Genomic DNA, 19411 nt, shown 5'->3' with positions numbered 1-19411 from the left:
ATTAAAAACTAAAATAACAGCTGTTTCAATGTGAATCTGAACAATCACCTAAACAAAAAATAGGGTTGCATTTAACAATAGCGTATGGTTTTATATGGTAAAAGGTGATATTAACACTAAACTCATGGCACTAAGTTCATCACCCTCAGTTGGAGGAAAGGCTGGCTCACAAACGCTTGAATTTGAGTGTGGGTTGGCATTTATATAGTGCAAGCCGAACTGGGAAGCAACAGAGCTCTGTACCTTATATCACACACAATTAACTTTGCCTTTCACATAGTTGCATTTTAAACCCAGGGGGATTAAGTAAGGTGCCCAGGACTGCATAATTTCCAATCAAACTCCAAGGCAAGGGTTTAAAAGGAGGTTCTGAGACTAAAAGGTAGCAACTTACCCAATGGACCAAAAATCAACCAAAAAACATGGCTGCTCTATTTCTAGCTGTGGTATAAGTTGATTTGACTTGTAATCCTCCTTGAGACTCTCTCCTCTTCATTTCCTACAGGCATGGTCCACCTTTGTCTATCTGACTCTCTCCTGCTTTCTATCCGAAGCCTTCTTTCAGCACCTCCTCATCTTCATTCCCATGACCTTTCCTCGCACTATTGCTTATTGATCTCATTCTAATGTTTCAACATATGAACTCTTGTACTCCCATCCTGTATTCCTTTCCCTTTTCACAGGTTTCCTTTACACATGATTGTTATATTACTCAAAGTGCAGTTTGTTTCTTTCCTGTATGTTGGATGTTCATGACCGCAACACCTTTGCTTTTTGTATCTTCGCTTGCTTACTATGCCTAGACAACTAACATTTGTGTGCATTAATATTAATTAAAAATAAGAAAATGATTGTGTTTTGATCTTCAGGACTCTTGAAAGGAAATTATATTGCAGAGTATTAGGCCAGATGTACTAAGAGATTGTTTGGTCACAAACAGTACAATTTTTAAAATCACAGGTTTTGCAAATGAAAACAAATCAGTCTTTTAATGTACTAACCCCTTTTTACTATTTAGAAAACTTTAAGGGGCTGCTAGGATGCTTTCCTCCTAAATTGCAAGTCGGTATAGTATGTATCAATGGTTTAATATTGTAATTCCATTTGCACCCATTGACTTACTCTCAAGTTGATGGGTTGGAGTGGTAACTGCTTTGCAAAGAGGAAAGGATTCTTTGTGACTTGGGGTGTCAGCCTAGGTGAGAATAGTAGCTCAAGTGACCTCAGGCTCCTCTCATTGAAGTTTTTCAAGACAGAACACATTTTATTAATGAAGCACCAGTTTTTTAAGGAACTTGGCTGCTTCAATAAAAACAAAAATCTGTTTTAGAATGCAATCACAGGGACAGTGGTCTGCTGTCACTACAGACCAACACCCTTGTGTTTATAATCAATTAAAGGAAGTTACAAATTATGACTGTATGGTGAATATTAAGCTATTATATAGCTGGTCATTTTGTGACCCCCTGTGTTAGAAATTGGGCCTCTAGTTGGTAGAAATATTCTCCCTGCCCAAGTAAGAACTACAATCCTAGTCAGGCTAAGTCAGATGCACAGCCTAAATTAACCTATGCTCACCATTTGACAGCTTGGCACAGAGCAGTCACGCTTAACTTAAGAGACAGCGCGTAAAGTATTTGTGCAACACTTCAAATAGTAAAACAGTGAAAACACAACACAAAAATAATCCACACCAGGTTAGACAACCAGAGCTTAATTGCATGAACAAAACAAGACCAAAATCAGATAACTCCAATAAGTAGAACCAGAATTATAAAATGTGGAAGATTACATTGGAAAATAGTGCTTAAAACCATAAAGTGCCAATTGGAGACACCTGGTCGCTCTTGACTAGGGTAAATTCAAAAGTTCAGACAGACCGCAATGATGCACAGGTCTGATACAGGGACCAACCTTGACCTCTGCCAACAGTACTTTGCGAAAGAGGATGCGTTAAAGACCTGATGCAAGGAGCAGAGGAGGTGATGCACAATCGTCGATGTGACTGGATGTAAGTGATGCGTTGGTACAGATCCGCGCAGTCAGAGATACGTTGTCCGTGAGCCCTTTACGATGAAGGTGATGCGCTGGCATCGAGCCGCGCAGCCAGCGATGTAATGTCCTTGTCCTCAGCGGCAATGAGTTCTTGTTGAGGGCAGATGTGTCAGTTCTAATCGGCATAATGACGGCAATGCATGGATTTTGCAGGAAACAGTTAAAAACCCTCTTCCAAGGGCCCATGACTGGATTGACACCACGTAGTAGGGCAGTATTCACGGTTGACAAAGTCCAGATGCTGCAGCAGGATAGTTGAAAGTCTTTGATGTCCTTGAGACAGGAGGCAAGCCAGCAACCCCGTGGAGCAACTTTGGTTCTTGGGATGTAGAGATGCAGGTCCAGTCCTTCTCACTCCCAGGCAAGGAGGGCAGCAGCGCAGGCACAACGAAGCAGGAGTCCAGCAAAGTGCAGCAGGAGTCCAGCAGAGTGACAGTCCTTTCAGCAGCACAGCGGCCCTTCTTCATGGCAGAATGTCCTCAGGTCCAGAAGTTGGTGATGTCAGGAGTCCAGTACTTATACCCAGTTGTGCCTTTGAAGTGGGGCAGACTTTGCAAAGAGAGGCCTATGAAGTGCACAAGGTCCCTTCCCTACCTGCCCTGGCTCCAGACTCACTATTGGGGGGGGGGGGGGGCATGCAGCTCTTTATGTGGGAATTTAAGAGTTTTTCACTACCTGCACATGTAAAACTTAAACGTTCATGTCCTACTTGTTAAATACACTGTACCCTGCCCTTTGGGCTGTCCAGGGCCTAACTTACGGGTGACATATGTATTAATAAAAAGGAACGTTAGGACCTGGCAAGAGGATTAGCTTGCCAGGTTGAACTGGCTGTTTAAAACTGCACACACATGCTCTGCAATGCCAAGCCTGAGACAGGTTTAAATGGTTACTAAAGTGGGTGGCACAACCAGTGCTGCAGGCTCACTAGTAGCATTTAATTTACAGGCCCTGGGCACATGTACTGCGCTTTACTAGGGGTGTGCAAGTAAATAAAATTGGTCAATTGTGGCTAAGCCAATGTTAACATGTTTAAAGCAGAGATCACATGCACTTTAGGACTTGTTAGCAGTGGTAAAGTACCTAGACACCTAAAGAAAACAAAAAGAAATTAAGCAAAAAGGGGAAGAGGAAGGCAAAAGGTTTGGGGGTGATTCTGCAGAAAGGGCCATTTCCGACGCCGTCCAATTCCTTATTTTTAAAACCAACCTACTAATATATAGATCTGTTCTCAAAATTAAAAACTGGTCGCAAAAAGTTGCTGCACAATTCGCACCCGTTATTTGCAAACAGGCAGTTACTACATTGGGTCCTAACTTAAGGGGTTAATATGACTTGGCATTATAACAAATTGCTCTCCAGCTTTAACATGACAGTTTCAGGGGGGCAAAAGACTAGTCATACTAAATATTAAAAAGTCCAACACCTGAATGATGGTCTGCAAAGGTTTCCCGACTAGACTTACAATTGTTGCAGACTAGCGAGTTAGTTCCCGCAGGACAGCGCAAATTTCCAAACAAATGGGGCAATGTTTTTATTTAAAAGTTTTATATTTTACAATACCTTACTCCAATTGTTTCCAGTGGTTGACTTTTTTGTTGTTTAATGAGTGTGAATTCACGTTTTGGGAATTCAAAACCAAGAGAACCCACGGCAAGCGTTTGATCCGCTGCTTTTTTTTGCATGACGGAATTTCTGCTGCACCTGGCTTTGATGTCTTATAATAATGAATATGGAGCAGCACATCTATGTTTATACTGAAGTCTACCAAGTGATATGTGAGTAGTTAGTAGGATACCAATTATCTGTCAGACATAATTATACTCTGTCTGCTCATTCCAAAGTGTGACATCCCACAGTCTGTGATGTAGTCAGTTGGGAGACTCAGCAACTGCTTGACAGCCATGTGTGCCCATGCGCGACATTCTTTCATTACAGGAGTAGAAGAAACGCTCACTATTGTTGCAAGAAGGGTACCAGTATTAAACACTATAAATATCGTTGAGGCGTAAAATATGTGACATAAATCATCTTAATTTAAAAACTGCAGGCTGAAAAGGGTAAATAAAAGATCTGAGGGCATATTTAGAGTCAGTGGTAATGAAAACCCCACCTGTGAAAGTTTATTCACCGCACTGCCCCTAAGACTGAGGACATGAGGACTGTGGGGTCTCCTACGGATTTAGCACAGTGGGTTTTCGGTTAACACGCTACTCTAATGCAAACCAACAGCATTAAGCAGGTTTAAGAAACATTTTAAATAGTAATTTTGTATCCACATTGGCAAGCCCAGGCAATGCCTTGCTGCCCAAACTCAGTGAGTGTGACACGTCAATGGCTCTAGAAGATCAAATCAATTTCATGAGAACAATTTGCAGACCTGTCATAGCAACATGTTACACTTGACACAATACTTTATTTTCTAATTTGCAACATAAATTGATATTGTGTACTCTACCAAGAGAGAATAGCTGTGCCTCTTCGAAGGCTTAACTGTTTGCGTAAACAGTCCAAGTGACTTCATTGTCATTGACTGCATACATAAACCCCTCATTACAGGCTGTTCAGCAACCACCCAAAAATGTCACCCACAGTTTCATTCAAACTTGTGATATTTTCAAGACACAGTAGACATCATCACAGAAGACTACCTACATCAAAACAGAGGACCCCATGATCTTGGAATAACATGAGCAAGGAACTCTCCAATACCAAGAACTAAAAGAAGTCTCAGCCCAATCATGAGTCAAACAACACAAACAGAAAGCAACTCCAGCACAGGGGGAACAATGTAAAAGAAACAAAAACACTGAAAAAAAACGAATTTCTAATTAGTGCAAAATGTCTAAATGTGTGAGAAACTTGGGTTGGTGCAACATACCTAACCACAGTAAAACATCAGTTGAAAATAAAAAAAACACAAAAACCTTTTGAAAGGAAACTAAATCTAATTTCTGACACTAAGTAAGCAAAAACACAACATAACGCTGCCAGTACGTAGCCAATATATCATTTGTCAGAAATACTTTAAATGGAAGCAAGCATTGACAAAGGAAATGTACAACGTATGTGCAAGCATGGGTTTGAGTCTACAAAGAGAACCTAGCTGACAGCAAAAGGGTGCTATTTATTTGGAGCATCAGGTTGGAAGAACTGCGATAGGAGAAGATTCAAGAAGGTTTATATAGTTGGGATAAGTTATCCCTAAATCCTCGTCTGGGTGATGTGGCTTTTATCCAGGACAAGTCAAGGGTTTCCACGATTGGATAATCAGGCTAACCACCCTGATCCCAACTGACCTCAAAACATACTTAAGAAGCTCTCCTTCTCCAACTATATAAAAGCAGATATAAAGTATGGCAAAAATCACTGTCAGATGCCGCCCATGCATGCCCACACAGGGATGGCCATCTTTTAGTGTTTTTTGCATTTTTTCTTATTATTCACCTTTTCAATATGGGCAATTACTTTAGAAGCAACAAAGTCGGGTTTCAAGACTAATAGGATGGAAAAGAAAAGGTTAACTTCTTTTCTTCAAATTCTGAAGGAGGGTCTGCTTTTTCTTAGTTCTGTAAACATTTCAGGACCGATACACTAATGCTTCAGCTAATGCAATCCATACATCTATCATGTAATTACAATTGGTTATCTCAGTTCCACCAAACAGATTTTATATTGATTTCTTAACCACATCGATGCTATGCATTTTCCCCTCCTGTGCTGAGATTTACTTATTCCCATGTTTCATGACGAGCTGGGCTCGTCATGAGCGTGCGAGGAGGCTACCTCATGACGAGCCCAGCTCGTCATGAGCGTGGAAGGGGTTAAAATGATAGCGGTTTCAGGCTTAGTCATATGCTTCAAAATCATCGATACCCTTGACCAGTAGCATCCAATTTAGGCCAATACCAACTGGAAACATGCCCCTTTTAGACAATAATCACTAACTATATGTTTGATGCCCATCTACATTTACTGAGCCTAATTCACTCAAAATACATTTATGCGTATAGATGGTATCTGGTGTTCCTGTAGACTAGGATGCATTCTTTATCAGAGTGCATTTGTATTTGCTTCTTTGTTTTTTCCTTTTTTACACAGAGATTTTATTTCACCATTTGTAAAACCACTTTTAAGCAACCCCACCAATTTGAGGTGCACCTTATCCCTATTCTCACACTTGACAAGAGAACGTCTTCAACGGTATGCAAGGTGGAACTGGTCCATGGAAAAGTATGTCAATACTCAACAACTCCCGTCTGGGACTATTCATCAACTCTCCAAGACACACCCATTCTTTAACGTCCGCCTTCCACCCAGTGGAACAGACTTACTCACACATGAAATTATACTACACTCAGGTTATTTTATGTGTGCAAACATTTATAAGTAAAACTGACATTTTGCTAATCCCATACTTAAATATACACTCATAAATCATGACATTAGTCTTCTTAAATTAAACACAGTTCTGAAATTGGGTTTGTAAATCATGCCCATGGTATACAAATGCTTCATTTGAGTATCATGAAAATAACAACTATACTACATTTTGAAGTACTTAAAGTGATGGAACGGTACATTGCCTATTTCTGCTTTGGAGTGCTTACATCCTTGTCCTCACAATCTGTTTACCTGTCCTCAGTTTCTGACTAATGTTTGACTGTTTGCATATCTGACCTTTTATACCCTAACTTATTGAAAGATATTCAACAAGACAACATTATTTCGACCTGAAGTCCATACACCATGTATTTTGGTGGAAGGGCCTACTTGCCTATTCCTTTGAAATGCACATCACATAGTTAGTGCCATAAGTATTCAAAACATAGTGGTGAAAATAAAAGGAACTCACGTGTAAACTGTCCCTGTCAACATATAACCATATGAAAATTCTGGCGTTTGTTGAAGGGACTTATAAGCTTACAACTATAGTTGATTTTCACAAAAAGATATGGTCTTTGGGTATACCAATTTGTCAAGCCATAACGGTATAATTATAGCAATAATTTTAATAAATATGATTATTGCAATCGTACTCAAATTCCCTTACTTTGCATTGACTGTCACCATTTACAAACCTATCTATTCTTTTTGATCACAGATTCAAGATATTTTCACTACTCCTTAGATGTGCTGCACCTTCTTTCTGAAGATTTTGGAAAACTTTTCTACGCTACTTGAACATAGTACTCTTTACTTCAAAGATGGCACCGCTCTCAGCACCTTAAAAACAGCCCTCAAATATCCCTCAGCACCATAAAAATAGACCACAAACATAATCTCCATCATCGCACTCTCTACATCTGATGTTAAAAGGACTTAGTATTTCAAGATCACTCCATGAAGTTCTGCACATATTTTAGTATTATCTTTCACTCATAAAAGTTTCCATCAAGCTCTGTTTTTGTAAGCATCTATTGGTATATTGCCAAATACTGTGTAATGGGACCTCTGCACATCATCTACCTTGAATTTATCAATGAAGTACATGTACCTACAAAAGATCTATAATAAACTTTGAAAAATAGAAGCACCACTAAATACATAATTTGATATGTATGGAATTCAAACATCAAAACTCAGCAGCATTGTAGATGCAACAATGGTTTTGGAAAAGCAATTTCCTTCCTACAAAGTCCTATGTGTCATCATCAATTAAAGTGCAGCTAAGCAAAAAACATCTCAGCTTACCTCTTTGCTAAATTCAACATCTGTAAATATGCTTTGTTCATCTTCTTCCCGGTATTCCCCGTCAGACTCGCCCACCGCAATGGGGACAGAGACAGATAATCTTGGACTGATGTAGTCTTCACTTTCGCTTGGCCAAGTCCTATCTCCATTTATGACAATTCCACTGCTTGAAAGATTTCTCTCTTTTGTATCCTCTGCCTTTTTTCCCGTTTCACCCATGCTGATGTGGTTTTGAATGCAATTGTTCATGACGCCCAATGTGTGGGAAGTAAGATCTGTCATAGGATCTCTAACAGTCTTTGGTGGACAGATCAAGTTGCGGAAAAAATTCCAGATTGTGCGCCTCACAAAGTTGATCCCCCTGTGGATCCGAGCAAAGGCAATCTGAAGATTGTTCATTTCACCATCTTCATCAGGTGCTGCTAGGTTGTCTGAACTAAAGGAGCTCAACAGCAGGGCCAGGAAGAGATTAAGCACCTGAAAAGAATTCCATAATATAAGTAAGAAAATTAATAATCTTACAACAGAGTTTGCAGTAATCTTAAGCGTTGCAGTACAAATTCTTTTAGATAATTGATTGACCAATACATGATTAGACAATGGGTCAGCATGAAAAACACCAACTATAGTCCTTTCACAATGTATAGAGCTAATGTTACTTGTATCACGGAATTGTGTGTGAAATATTTTCAAGCATGATCCTTTGGTGTGCAAAAACATTCAATCTGCAAGTTTAATATATTATCTGAAAAATGTTGAATTCTCCTGTGAGTCTTGGTCCAACATGTTGGATCATGGTTGCCAAAAGCCTGTAACCTTTCTTCTGTGGTACATGCTAGTGGAGTGAAACAAACCACTGGTCACCTGTAACCTTTCGTGACACATGCCAGAGGAATGAAGCAAACCACTGGCCACCTTGCGCTACCAAATAAGACTGCCAAGCTCACTATTCGCCCGATGGTTCATGCTAGAGGGTGTATCGACAGACACTTAGGCCCAGTGTCACAAAAGGTTTAGCATTACTTTTTTAATGGTAAACCAATGCCAAAACTTGTTTGGGGTTCAGCAAACCAACACTAATTGGTATTAGCATTGATGTGTATGGAAAAGTAACACCAAGCAGAGCAAAATTCTGCTTTGCATTACTTTGCATCAAGGGGGCCTTACATGGCTGGTACACAGGCATTCCCATGCAACCACCCATGCTTTTTGATACTAAACCTTATCTGCTAACATTAGTAGACAGGGTTTAGCACAAAAAATTACTGCCGCTGAAAAGCAGGCGTTAAAAGGAGAAACATTTTTATTTCTCCTTGCTTTTCTGACTTTGCATGTATGTTGCATTGTGCAGTACCCACATGCAAAGCAGAAAAAGTTTGAAAGTGTGTCTAAACATACTATTTTGAACAAGAAGGGTACCTTTCCTGTACAAAACCTATGCTAGACTCAGACACGCACCCAGGCACTTTGGCATTAAGGTGTGTGCCTGGCTCATGGTAGCTTGAAATCAGCTCCGGCGCTAGGTAGAGGGGAAGAATTAGCCATATCTTTGTAGAAATTGCGCTTTCCTTCTCCCTCCGTGTCATGCAACGCAGTGCAGCACTTTTGGCTGCCGCGCTGCATTTTGTTATTCTTTGAGAATCCGGGCCTTAATGGCTAAACTTACTGGGAGCCATTTCTACAATTCCAATGGTCAGCAACAATTGCGTGCACTGTAAAGGGAATGGAGTGTGTATGATAGGTTAGTCCAACGTTGCTGTCTTTCTTTTTGGGGTAGCTTGTGTTCTAACTATTACAACGTGCACCTACTCTATAAATATATTTTCCTCGCTGTTTCTTTATCTTGGCGTCTATCAAAAATGTTACTATTGTTGTAAATTTGAATAACATACATTTCTCTTTTATGGTATTTCTAGACTGTTTAAATTGAATATAGCTTGATGAAGCTAAATATTCATAAACATCCCTTGGGGTCCATCGATGCCAGCCATTGTTTACTAAGAAACATGTTTATAAAATTAAACCCTATCCCTGAACTGCCTGTGAGATATCACTGAATATAATATAATATTCTAATTTAATTCAAATTGTACTACCTGATGTTCCATTACCAGAAACCTATCTATTTTTTTTTCTCTTGTTTCCTCACATCACAATTTACACCACTTGAAAAACATTGCATAAAAAGTAACACCTACTGACAATAAACCATACCAGTGCCATAGTGTGGTTCCCAAGTGACCATAACAGTGAAAGTAGAGTACGGTCTCTTTTTCATTGTTGTCCTTCTCACTGTCACTAACATACTGGACTAAAACCTGTTGTCTATAAATGTTGTAATTCTCCAGAGTTGGGATTTGATATTTTGACTTCAAATGCTCCATTGTTGCTCTTACACACATGCAAAATTAAAAAAGTTTTAAAGTGTTTCAAAGCATAGTATTTTGTACTGCAAGGTTATCCTTCCAGTACAAAACCAATGCTAGACTCAGGCAGGCACCTTAGCACTATGGCTGTAAGGTGTGTGGCTGGCGCACTTAACTGCAGTGGCTTAGCAAGGGTACCAGGTGCCAAACGTTTAATTTGTACAGGGTGTGGTGGCTGCCACTCGTTTTTGGGGACCTGAGTTTACGTTTCATCATTAGACTTTTGCGCAAAGCAACAGAAAGGGAGAAATAAAAAAGGAGAATTGGTTTGAAAATAGCGAAGGAAGAAAGCAGGCAAGCGAAAGAGCCTGCAAGAGAGAGAAAAAGGGACCGAAAGTGTAGGGTGGTGGGAGAAAGAGGCACGAGGTGGAGTCAAGATCAGGCAACCTTTGTATTCAGTAATGATGGCAATCAGCAGCGCCATGCCAGAGCTGAGCTCGTAAAAGTATTTGGGTATTGAAACCACAAGTTATTTTTTCCCAAAATCAGCACTGCATATGCTGATTTGACCTTGTCAGTGGAATTATAATTCTCGGGCAAGCAGAAGGAGAAAAAAAACAAGAAGATACGAAATATTATTCTCTACGTATTTTTATCTGACATGACAGAAAAGACCAGACAACCATAGATACATTGGGCAAAGTGAGTAGCACAGTAGAAGTGTTGAAAGATGTGGCAGACATGGAAGGTGCCGGTGTCAGGGGGATAATTAACTTCTTGCTTCGGTTTCACAGGGTCTGCCCAGGGCCAGAATTAGTGATTGCAAAACTTGCAGCAGAACATTTGCTACCACCGAAGTGGCCTCGTGCAGCTCAAACGATAATACAGAAATTCAGCCAGGTGCAAAAAGGACATTGCACTCAAACATATTGGAAGTCATGGGGCAGAGAACAGAATTAATTCCTGGAAGGCTTAGTCTGTTCAAAACAAAAGAGAAGGAAACTTGAACAGATTTTAAAAGGCAAGCACTCCTATTGTTTGAATCCTGTGAATGACCATATGTTAGTGGACCCCCCTGCAAGAGGAGCCCCCCACAATGCCCGTTCCCGCACTACTATAAATTTGCAGAGCTCACATTCTATGAGACTGGCAGTTACCCTTTCCATTTAGTACCTTATTCCCAGTACCCTGGTGTAGTACCAATGTATCTGTGACTTAATGTGTGCCCCCTAAAGTTCACTTCTAGGGACACTGATGATAGTCTGACTAGTGGCATTTTAAGCATTGCATATAATAAAAACATGTAGAGAAGAAAATGGAGATACATGTGATGGCTCACGCGGGCATGGGTAATACGGGTAACTGCTGTTTTGAGAAATTGACAGGGCCACTGTAATTTTGCGGTTCTGCTGTTTCACTATTGTACGCATCATTATAGATCTGCTGCATTTGCCGCAACTCCTCATCTGCTGCTGAAGCTAGAGACTTTTTCAAAAAGAAGTTTCTAACTCACACAGATCAAAAGTCACTAAAATGTTAGTGACGTTTTGCTGTGCAGTGAAAGGCCATATGCAAAAGTTGACCACTTACACTTCTGTTTCTTTCTACTGTATTTGTATATTACACTAGCACAAAAAGTGCCCTTTGTCCAGGCAGTGTTTAACGTGTAAAAAATGACAAAATTATTAAGTAATAATATCAATATATGTGCCACTTTACGTCACATAATTTGATCTCTTCATGCTTTATATTTCCAATGGCCCTGGTAGCAATTTTGAGCTACTTGTTGAGGGGTTTACCTTCAGTGTAAGACATGTTGTTGCTTTTCAGTGCACCTGCTTGGATTAAAATAAATCACATGTCCCTACAGAACTCCTCCCCTTAGTTTATTGCATATATAGGGGACATCTTGACTACATCAGACCTGCCAACACATATGGTGACACTGGGTGTCACATGATTTCGGCTACCTTTACACTGTCACCCGGCGAGGAGCCGACATCACACGGTGCCAGGGAAAACAAGCTGAAAACCACTGTAAACAGCGGATTTTCTGCTCGCTTTCAGAGACAGTAAGCAGTCGATGTCAATTAGGAGGTGTGAAAACACAACAGGACATCGGTGACAGCCTCAACAATCATTTTTTTCATTTTTTTTTAGAGGGTAGGTAGCTCTTAGCACGATGCCCTGCCCCCGCCAAGGCCCAACCCCCTCCTCACACAGTAAAACCTGTTTGTAAGTTGGCAGGTATGCTACATCTAACTATGCTGAATAGGACTACCACATTGTAAGTCTACTTATGTGTGAAATTTCATTGTTTGCAGCAGCCAATGTGTGACATTTTCAGGCCTCATGTGTGACACTCTGAGGGAAAACTTCGTCTTTGACCCAAGCAGATAATATTTATGCACATGTAGCAGGCATTTTCCATGAGACATGCTCAAGGACCCTTTGTGGGAAGCTTACCCTAACTGTGTCAGGAATTGTACCTAGCAATATTGACTACATTTGGACACCCCTGGCAGCAATAATTCCCCTACTCTTACTTGTCATTGTCATCATCTGCCAAATAAAATCATGTGTTTGGTCCCCTTCCCCGCCTACCCCTGTACATTGCTTTGGTTTCACTGACTGCCTTCTTCTGCATGAGGGAAGGATTTTATTTTGGTAACCGAAGAATACTAAAATTGCCAATACTGCTCTACATTCCTGGTATTGGAACTTTACGTATGAAAACACAGATGTACTTTATGGAAGCAATGAAGGAAAAGGCTTCCATGCTCCATATAAATACATGAAATCATTAATTAGACCTTAGACAGTGATCTTGCATTTTTACATTTCAGGTGTGAGTTTTTGATACATTGCATTCTGGTACTTGCAGTCCTGTTTATAATGGGAAAAGCAAAAAATGATGCACCTGACAAGAGAGAGGTTAAGATCTTTGCTTTAGAATCCTGCAATTTAATGTGGTTATTTAAATATTGAATTTACTGAATCTTTTTATGTTATGCAGAGGTAATCTGCTTTGTTGACCTTACCTTGGCTTACACAAAATATGAGAAGCACTTGTAAATATTTCAGTGAACCTAGTCACATTCATTTTTTTTAGTGCTATATTTTTATTGGTATATATTTGTCAATTATCTCTAATATATACCTATTGCTTTTTGCTTTTTAGGTTTGGTCTGACAGGTTATTCAAAGTATGCCAGGGCAACAACAACGCTGGGGTTCCATCAAGATCCTTTAATGGAAACATTGTGAAATCACTTGCAATGAGTAGCATTTAATGTCTGTCGGGTATATCTTTCCTCTTATCAGTAGATACTTTAAATAGTTATTGTAGAAAACACTTTAAAATGTCATCTACAGCAGATCTAATGATCACTGACTGATTACTTATGAAAACAAAGACAGAAAGGCCATGTTAAAAAGAATACAGATTATTTCATATAAAGTTCTGCTTAAGAATCATGAGCCAGCATTTGCAGAATTTAAAAATGTAAAACGATGCTGCCATTTTCTTTGGGCAAGACAGCAACCCCATCTCTACTCCAATAAAGTCTCTGCTGCTTCTTTCCTCTATGGAGGATGCTCTGTCCTAGGGGTCATAGCCCACTCTTAACCACTTCGCCGCTGGGGTAATTCTCATGACGAGCTGGCTCATCACGACTCCACCCATTGATTGATTCTCCCACACAGGCGGGGAATCAATTGCACGTGGAAGTGCCACTGCCGTTATGACGAGCCCAGCTCATCATGAGCCCAGCTCCACTGTGCCTCATGACCAGCCCAGCTTGTCATAAGCATGGAAGTGGTTAAAAGGTGTCTGGCAGGGGTCGGACAGAAAAGACACAAATAAGTTATTTTGTTTCTTGTGTGTCCCAGCCCAGCGATGTGTCAGCACAGAGCAGGCTGCACAGACAAGATGAGGGGGTCCCCTTCGTGTAGAGAAGGCTGCCCCTCCTCCACAACGCAGGGGCTGCGGGGGTGTCAGTTACGCCTCTGTGGTGCAGTCAGTCTCAAATAACAACAACTGTCTAGGAGCATTTGCAATTTTAGCAAGGAAGTATACAAAAACATTGAAACATACAGCGATGGCAGACTGTAGATTGTCACTGTCAGAGATTGTGCTTTTCCAGCCGAAAGACTCCTTGCCAAGCAGAAAATAGTCCCAGCAGATGATCATCGAGCACAAGAACAATTAAGGAGACAATGGAACTGAGCAGAGAAGGTAGCTTTAAAGAAAAGGCTGGGTTCAGGTATAACTTAAGAAATCAATCAAACGTACAAAAAAATTAAATCTTGGTTTAAGAAAACATGCCTTTTTGCAGATGTACCCCCACTGTTTGCCCCCATTTGGACTACTAGATACTGGCTTTCGACTCTGACAGTGCACTGAAGCCTGCTAACCATGCCCAAGTGCCAGCGCTCTCTCCCTACAACTGAAATGTGTGATTTGATAACCCCAATTGGCAAGGACTTCAACCCCCTTATCAGTCCTTAGTACCAGTGGTAACCAGGAAATGAAGCACTATTGGTACCACCCTGAGTGACCTAAGTAAATTATTGACAGCAGGCCTATATTTGCTGACTGCAGGAGCAGCACAAACACCCGAACTCAACTTTGCTCTTACCATGTGTGGCAAAGTCAATGCACTATTTTTAATATATGCCAGTTACTCCTAAGGAAGGACTCCTGAGCCCAGGAGGCAGGGTGCAATATATTAAAGGTGAGGGCATGTAAAAGCAAAGCTTATATGACCTTATAGTGGCCTTTCCCATTGAAGGCAACTATAAGTGATAAGCGATCCATAGGATAACATAGGTTGGCACCCAGGCAAACCCGAGGTTGGAAGCTCCATTATGGTATCAACGAAATATGCCACTTTTGGTATCAAACAACATAACTCACCACCTCTGACAAGAATCTTGTGTCAAGGACGATGTGGCATGCACCCTGGTGACTTCCTTAATGGTTGCCCACCTGGTCGCCCCAGACTTTCGTGTGCTCTTGCTGCCAGTGCGCAGCTGCTGCCGCAAAGACATGAATCTGACCAAGAGGTATGAACACTCCCAAAGAGACAGAAACAATGGCCTGAACAGGAAGGAGGGTACACCTCGCTTCATGACAGGACAGCTAGTGAAGTGGCACGTCAAGGTGGTAAGCTTCAAATATTTCAATGCCTGTGATATGCAACCAGGCTAGCAAATACAACAAAATGATGGACAGAGTTCTGTAACTTTTCAACAACTCATCCCCAGACAATAGACCTGAGTTGAATCCATTGTTCTTTTGCTCGCACTGCCACCTCAGTTTGGACCCAGTAATTGTGCAAATCAGTCTTGACCCTGCTCCGCCTGGGTACAATCCTGCCCGATCTGCCATCCCAGGTCTTCCCTGGGCTGGAAACAAGCATCCTGGGACCGGTTTCGGGGTAGGAGAGTACCTCTGATTTCCCGGAGACTGGAAGGGGAGAGGCACCGTGTTCCCTAGTCCTTATCCTCACGTTAGGTACAGGAGGCGAGTGGGTGACATGTTCCATGGCCTCCACAGCTCTTTGCTGCAGGGTCCCGGCCCCTTGGAGCTGAGCCCATGCGTCAGGTTAGGGACCCCGGCTGCTCCCCTCCTTTCATTGGAGTCAACCGTGTGTCTTATCCTCCTCTGCTTTTGTCCAGTGCGAGGGCACACTGAGAAGCCATTAGACTTCCTGTACCAAGCATTTCTCGCAGCGGGCCCAGTGACCTAATGGGTAAGGCATCATTCTCCGGTGGCTTCAAGTCCCAACTGGGTCGCATCAGGAGATTTTATATTGTGGGAAAATATGAAAAACGGCGAGGTCGCTATATTAATAAATTCATGTTCATCGAATTATCTCCAAGTGCCCGTCTTTGATACACGAACATCATAATTTTATGAATTCTGTGTAAAGACTCACCTGTTGCTGTAGATTTCTGCTCTGCAGCCGCATTCCTTTCTCCTCAGCGGCAGCCATGTTGCTCGGGGAGTGGAGTTGGTAGCTGGCTCCTTGAGGGCTGTCAGACGGGTTGTCTAAAATAAGGCTTCTTTCATCCTGCTGTACTTACTGGCATTTCTGCTTCCAGGAGCATTCAGGACCAGTGCCTCCTGAAGGTGTTCAACAAGGACCCCACGCTGGCCTTCAGTCACACCCCCTGGCCAGTGAATGGGGACATATAGGTGAGTTTTCACATCTTTATTTGTGCATGAGTTTTGATCTTGCGTCGGGTATGTACATGTATATGTTGTTACCTGCTATTTGTGTATGTTAGAGCTCTACTCTGGGCAGACCCAGCCTGGCAGGCTTGTGCAGGGCGGGCATCGCCGGTTCACTGTACCCTGCCTGGCAGCTGGCGGAGTAAAAGTTAGTTACTTCCTGGTGCATTGCTCTGGGATTTAAAAGTAGGAGGACTTAGTCAGATGTTTACCGAAACTATTTTGATGTATTTGTGTGTATGGGGTGATGGAGGTTTAAAAAAGCCCAACACGTGCACAGCACTGGGAAGGAATGTCTGGTGGCACAAAGCAGGTGGGATCTGAGCTGGCTGGGGTTTTCCCTTGTGCATCTGTCGAGCCTTGACTTACTCATCACTACTCCAAGACCCTCAGAAGCAGTGCTGAGCTGGGTGCCTAGCTCCTTCAAGCTGCACCAGGACACACAAGGACGATAACAGCCCCTTGTGACTGCTGCCCTGTAAAAAATGGTAAACAGGCAGCACAAGGGATGTCTGCTGCCATGGATTAATTATAAGGTAAGCAGTACAGTGCAAGGGATACTTAATAGTAGGGCGGAGCGGAATTCCAAAGAGTTTTTAAGCAACTTTGTGGAATTCCGTGTAGTGCAACTCTGCGAACTCTTCCCACCCCTAAATATGACACATGTGGAGGGTGGGCACACTGGGAGGCTGCTGGCATGTTTGGGCCAGCCAGGGGACAGAGGGAGCCCTATAAAACAAATCAAGGACTTGAGGGGGGCCAGAGTTTATTCTCAAGCAGAAAGCCACAATGTGTTTACTCACCAATATAGGGATGTGTATGGAGTGGGCACTCCAATCTTGGAGAAGATGCTGGGTGCATTTTTGAGCAGGGCAACTCTCACCCAGTTGCTGGAAGGGGAGTGGAGGCTTTGGGCCTATAGCAGAGCCTGAAATTCGATCTGTTATACAGGAACTGTCCCGTGGGAAAACGCTGTCGACAGATGGTCAAAGCGTATGCCTCCCAGCTTGTTCCGAGATGGGAAGGAATGTATGCTAATGCAGTGGATTGTGACTGCCATTGGTACACAACTAGAGAAGCCCTCATATTATCGATGCCCAAACCCATGAGGGATGCCCCGGATGCAACTGCCTAACAGCTCCTGTCGATGCTCAACGTGGATTATAAGATTCTCAGCAAAATTCCAGCGAGTAGCTCCAATCTCACCATGCAACCCTGATACACGAAGATCAAAACAGGTTCATCCCTAAACGCAATATCTCATACAATAAACGACGCAAGCATATCAGAGATGATATTCTCTGCAGACAAACAGAAGGCATTTGAAACATTGCAGTGGCAATACTTGCAGGCTGTCATGCGCAGGATGGCCTTGGGGGAAGGAAATTAATAGATGGGATGGGCTGCTCTGGTTAGATGCACGGGTACATATTGGGAAGTGTATATCTGCTGCATTTAAGTGTCCATCAAAGCACACAGCAGTGTTGTCCTCTCTCCTTCATGCTATTTGCATTTCATTTGCTTGCAGCAGGAAGCGGGTCGGGAAAAGGGATGCCATTGCATGATAGGGAACACAGTTTCACTCTATGCGGATCACATGCTTATCTATTTGAAAGATGCAAGCTCAGGTACTCTGTGGAGTGTCTCCTGCTTTAAGGACTTTTCCAATTCCAGGCCTGCAGATGAACTGGCAAAAGTCTTGTGATTTCCCTGTGTCCCCTGGGCTTATGGAGCCCCCAGAGGTGAGATTGAATCTTGGATTTTAGTGGGAGCCTGGGTCCTCAAATATCTGGGGGTTAAGGTATATCATTTAGACAGAGACATCAGGGAAGGCAACCTGGGGGCTGGGCATGCCTTCCCAGGTAATGCCACATTTTGGAGGAAACTGGGGTTCTCAATTATGGCTCATATAGCACAGACTAAATGATCATGCTGCCTAGGGTGCTTTACTAATTTGTTAACCTGCCTATCTGGATAGCGAAAGAGTGGATTCAGTCCATCAATGGCTTGCTCAGGGGCACGATCTGGGACAGGCATCTTACCCATGTGTCCCTTCATACACTCCAGAGACTGATCGCCAGAGGTGGACTTGGGGTCCCTGACTTGGAGCTGGGGAAGGAAAGGACTAGGCGCGGTGAGGGGGCATTACTGGCCATGATTTGGGGAGTTAAAACGATGCCTTCTTTCCAGACACGGTTCCTTCGTATAGGTCTCCTGTGTTGGGGAGGGTCTTGCCCCACAGTAGGACTGGCTCTATGCACTGGTGATACCGATAACAGGGTTCCCAACGAGTTGGGGTGGGTATTTTACTGCCCAAAAACTGTCTACTTGGATGGAGGTGGGTGTGAAGACGTTGTGGGACTGTTATGCTGAGGGCTCCTTAAGCACAATGGATGTTCTAAAGACCAAGGGTGGAGTAGGAGTTGCTCAGTTTTTGAATTGCAGGGCACTGACGCTGGCACTACAACAGCTTTACAGGGTGCTCGAGCTAAAGCCACATGTTCATGACCTGCTGCAGACTTTTGGGAAGGGGAATCATCCGATCACCTTGCTTTATAAAACTACACAAAACTGCACTGTTCATGAAGACCGATGATCTGCCCTCTTTACAAAAAGACATTCGCTGGGAAGGAATGGGACCAAACCGTAGAGTGCTCCTATACATACAACTGCAGCTCATGGTTTAAATTCACGCAGTTAAATTATCTGCATCGTACATATCTTGTCTCCCACAGATTGGATATTGTGCTACACACCACTTACTTTAAGGGTTTAAGTGGCAAAGGCCTGGCAGTGATGTAAGTGAGGAGCAGAGCTGAGGCTCAAAGAAAAGATGTGGCTAGTAACTCCTGGACGGCGCCATCATGGACTGTCCCATAACAACAAGGAGTTGGACCTATCCTTACATCCAAACTAGGCCACAATATAACTAGGAAAAGTAAGGGGTGTTTTGGACGTGCACGTCTAAAACTTCCCTTACTTTTCCTAATCATGGACTGTCCCAGCATGCTGTGCAGGAGGGCTGGGACAGGAGCGCAGAGGTGATGTGGCACCTTAGG

General features: G+C 42.5%; 1 protein-coding gene across 2 annotated transcripts in view; it reads right to left on the bottom strand.

Annotated features, from left to right (window-relative positions):
* Positions 1-19411, bottom strand: part of LOC144784447 (sodium channel protein type 5 subunit alpha-like) — a 1060325-nt gene that overhangs the window by 304225 nt on the left and 736689 nt on the right. For both annotated transcript variants that reach the window (XM_078663204.1, XM_078663205.1), the window contains exon 17: positions 7750-8226. In XM_078663204.1, the coding sequence (XP_078519330.1) occupies positions 7750-8226 (477 nt within the window). The remainder of the gene's footprint in view (positions 1-7749; positions 8227-19411) is intronic.

The sequence above is a fragment of the Lissotriton helveticus genome, chromosome 10, assembly GCF_964261635.1.
Source record: "Lissotriton helveticus chromosome 10, aLisHel1.1, whole genome shotgun sequence".
NCBI classification, from domain to species: domain Eukaryota; kingdom Metazoa; phylum Chordata; class Amphibia; order Caudata; family Salamandridae; genus Lissotriton; species Lissotriton helveticus.
This window is presented reverse-complemented; position numbering and strand designations above follow the sequence as displayed.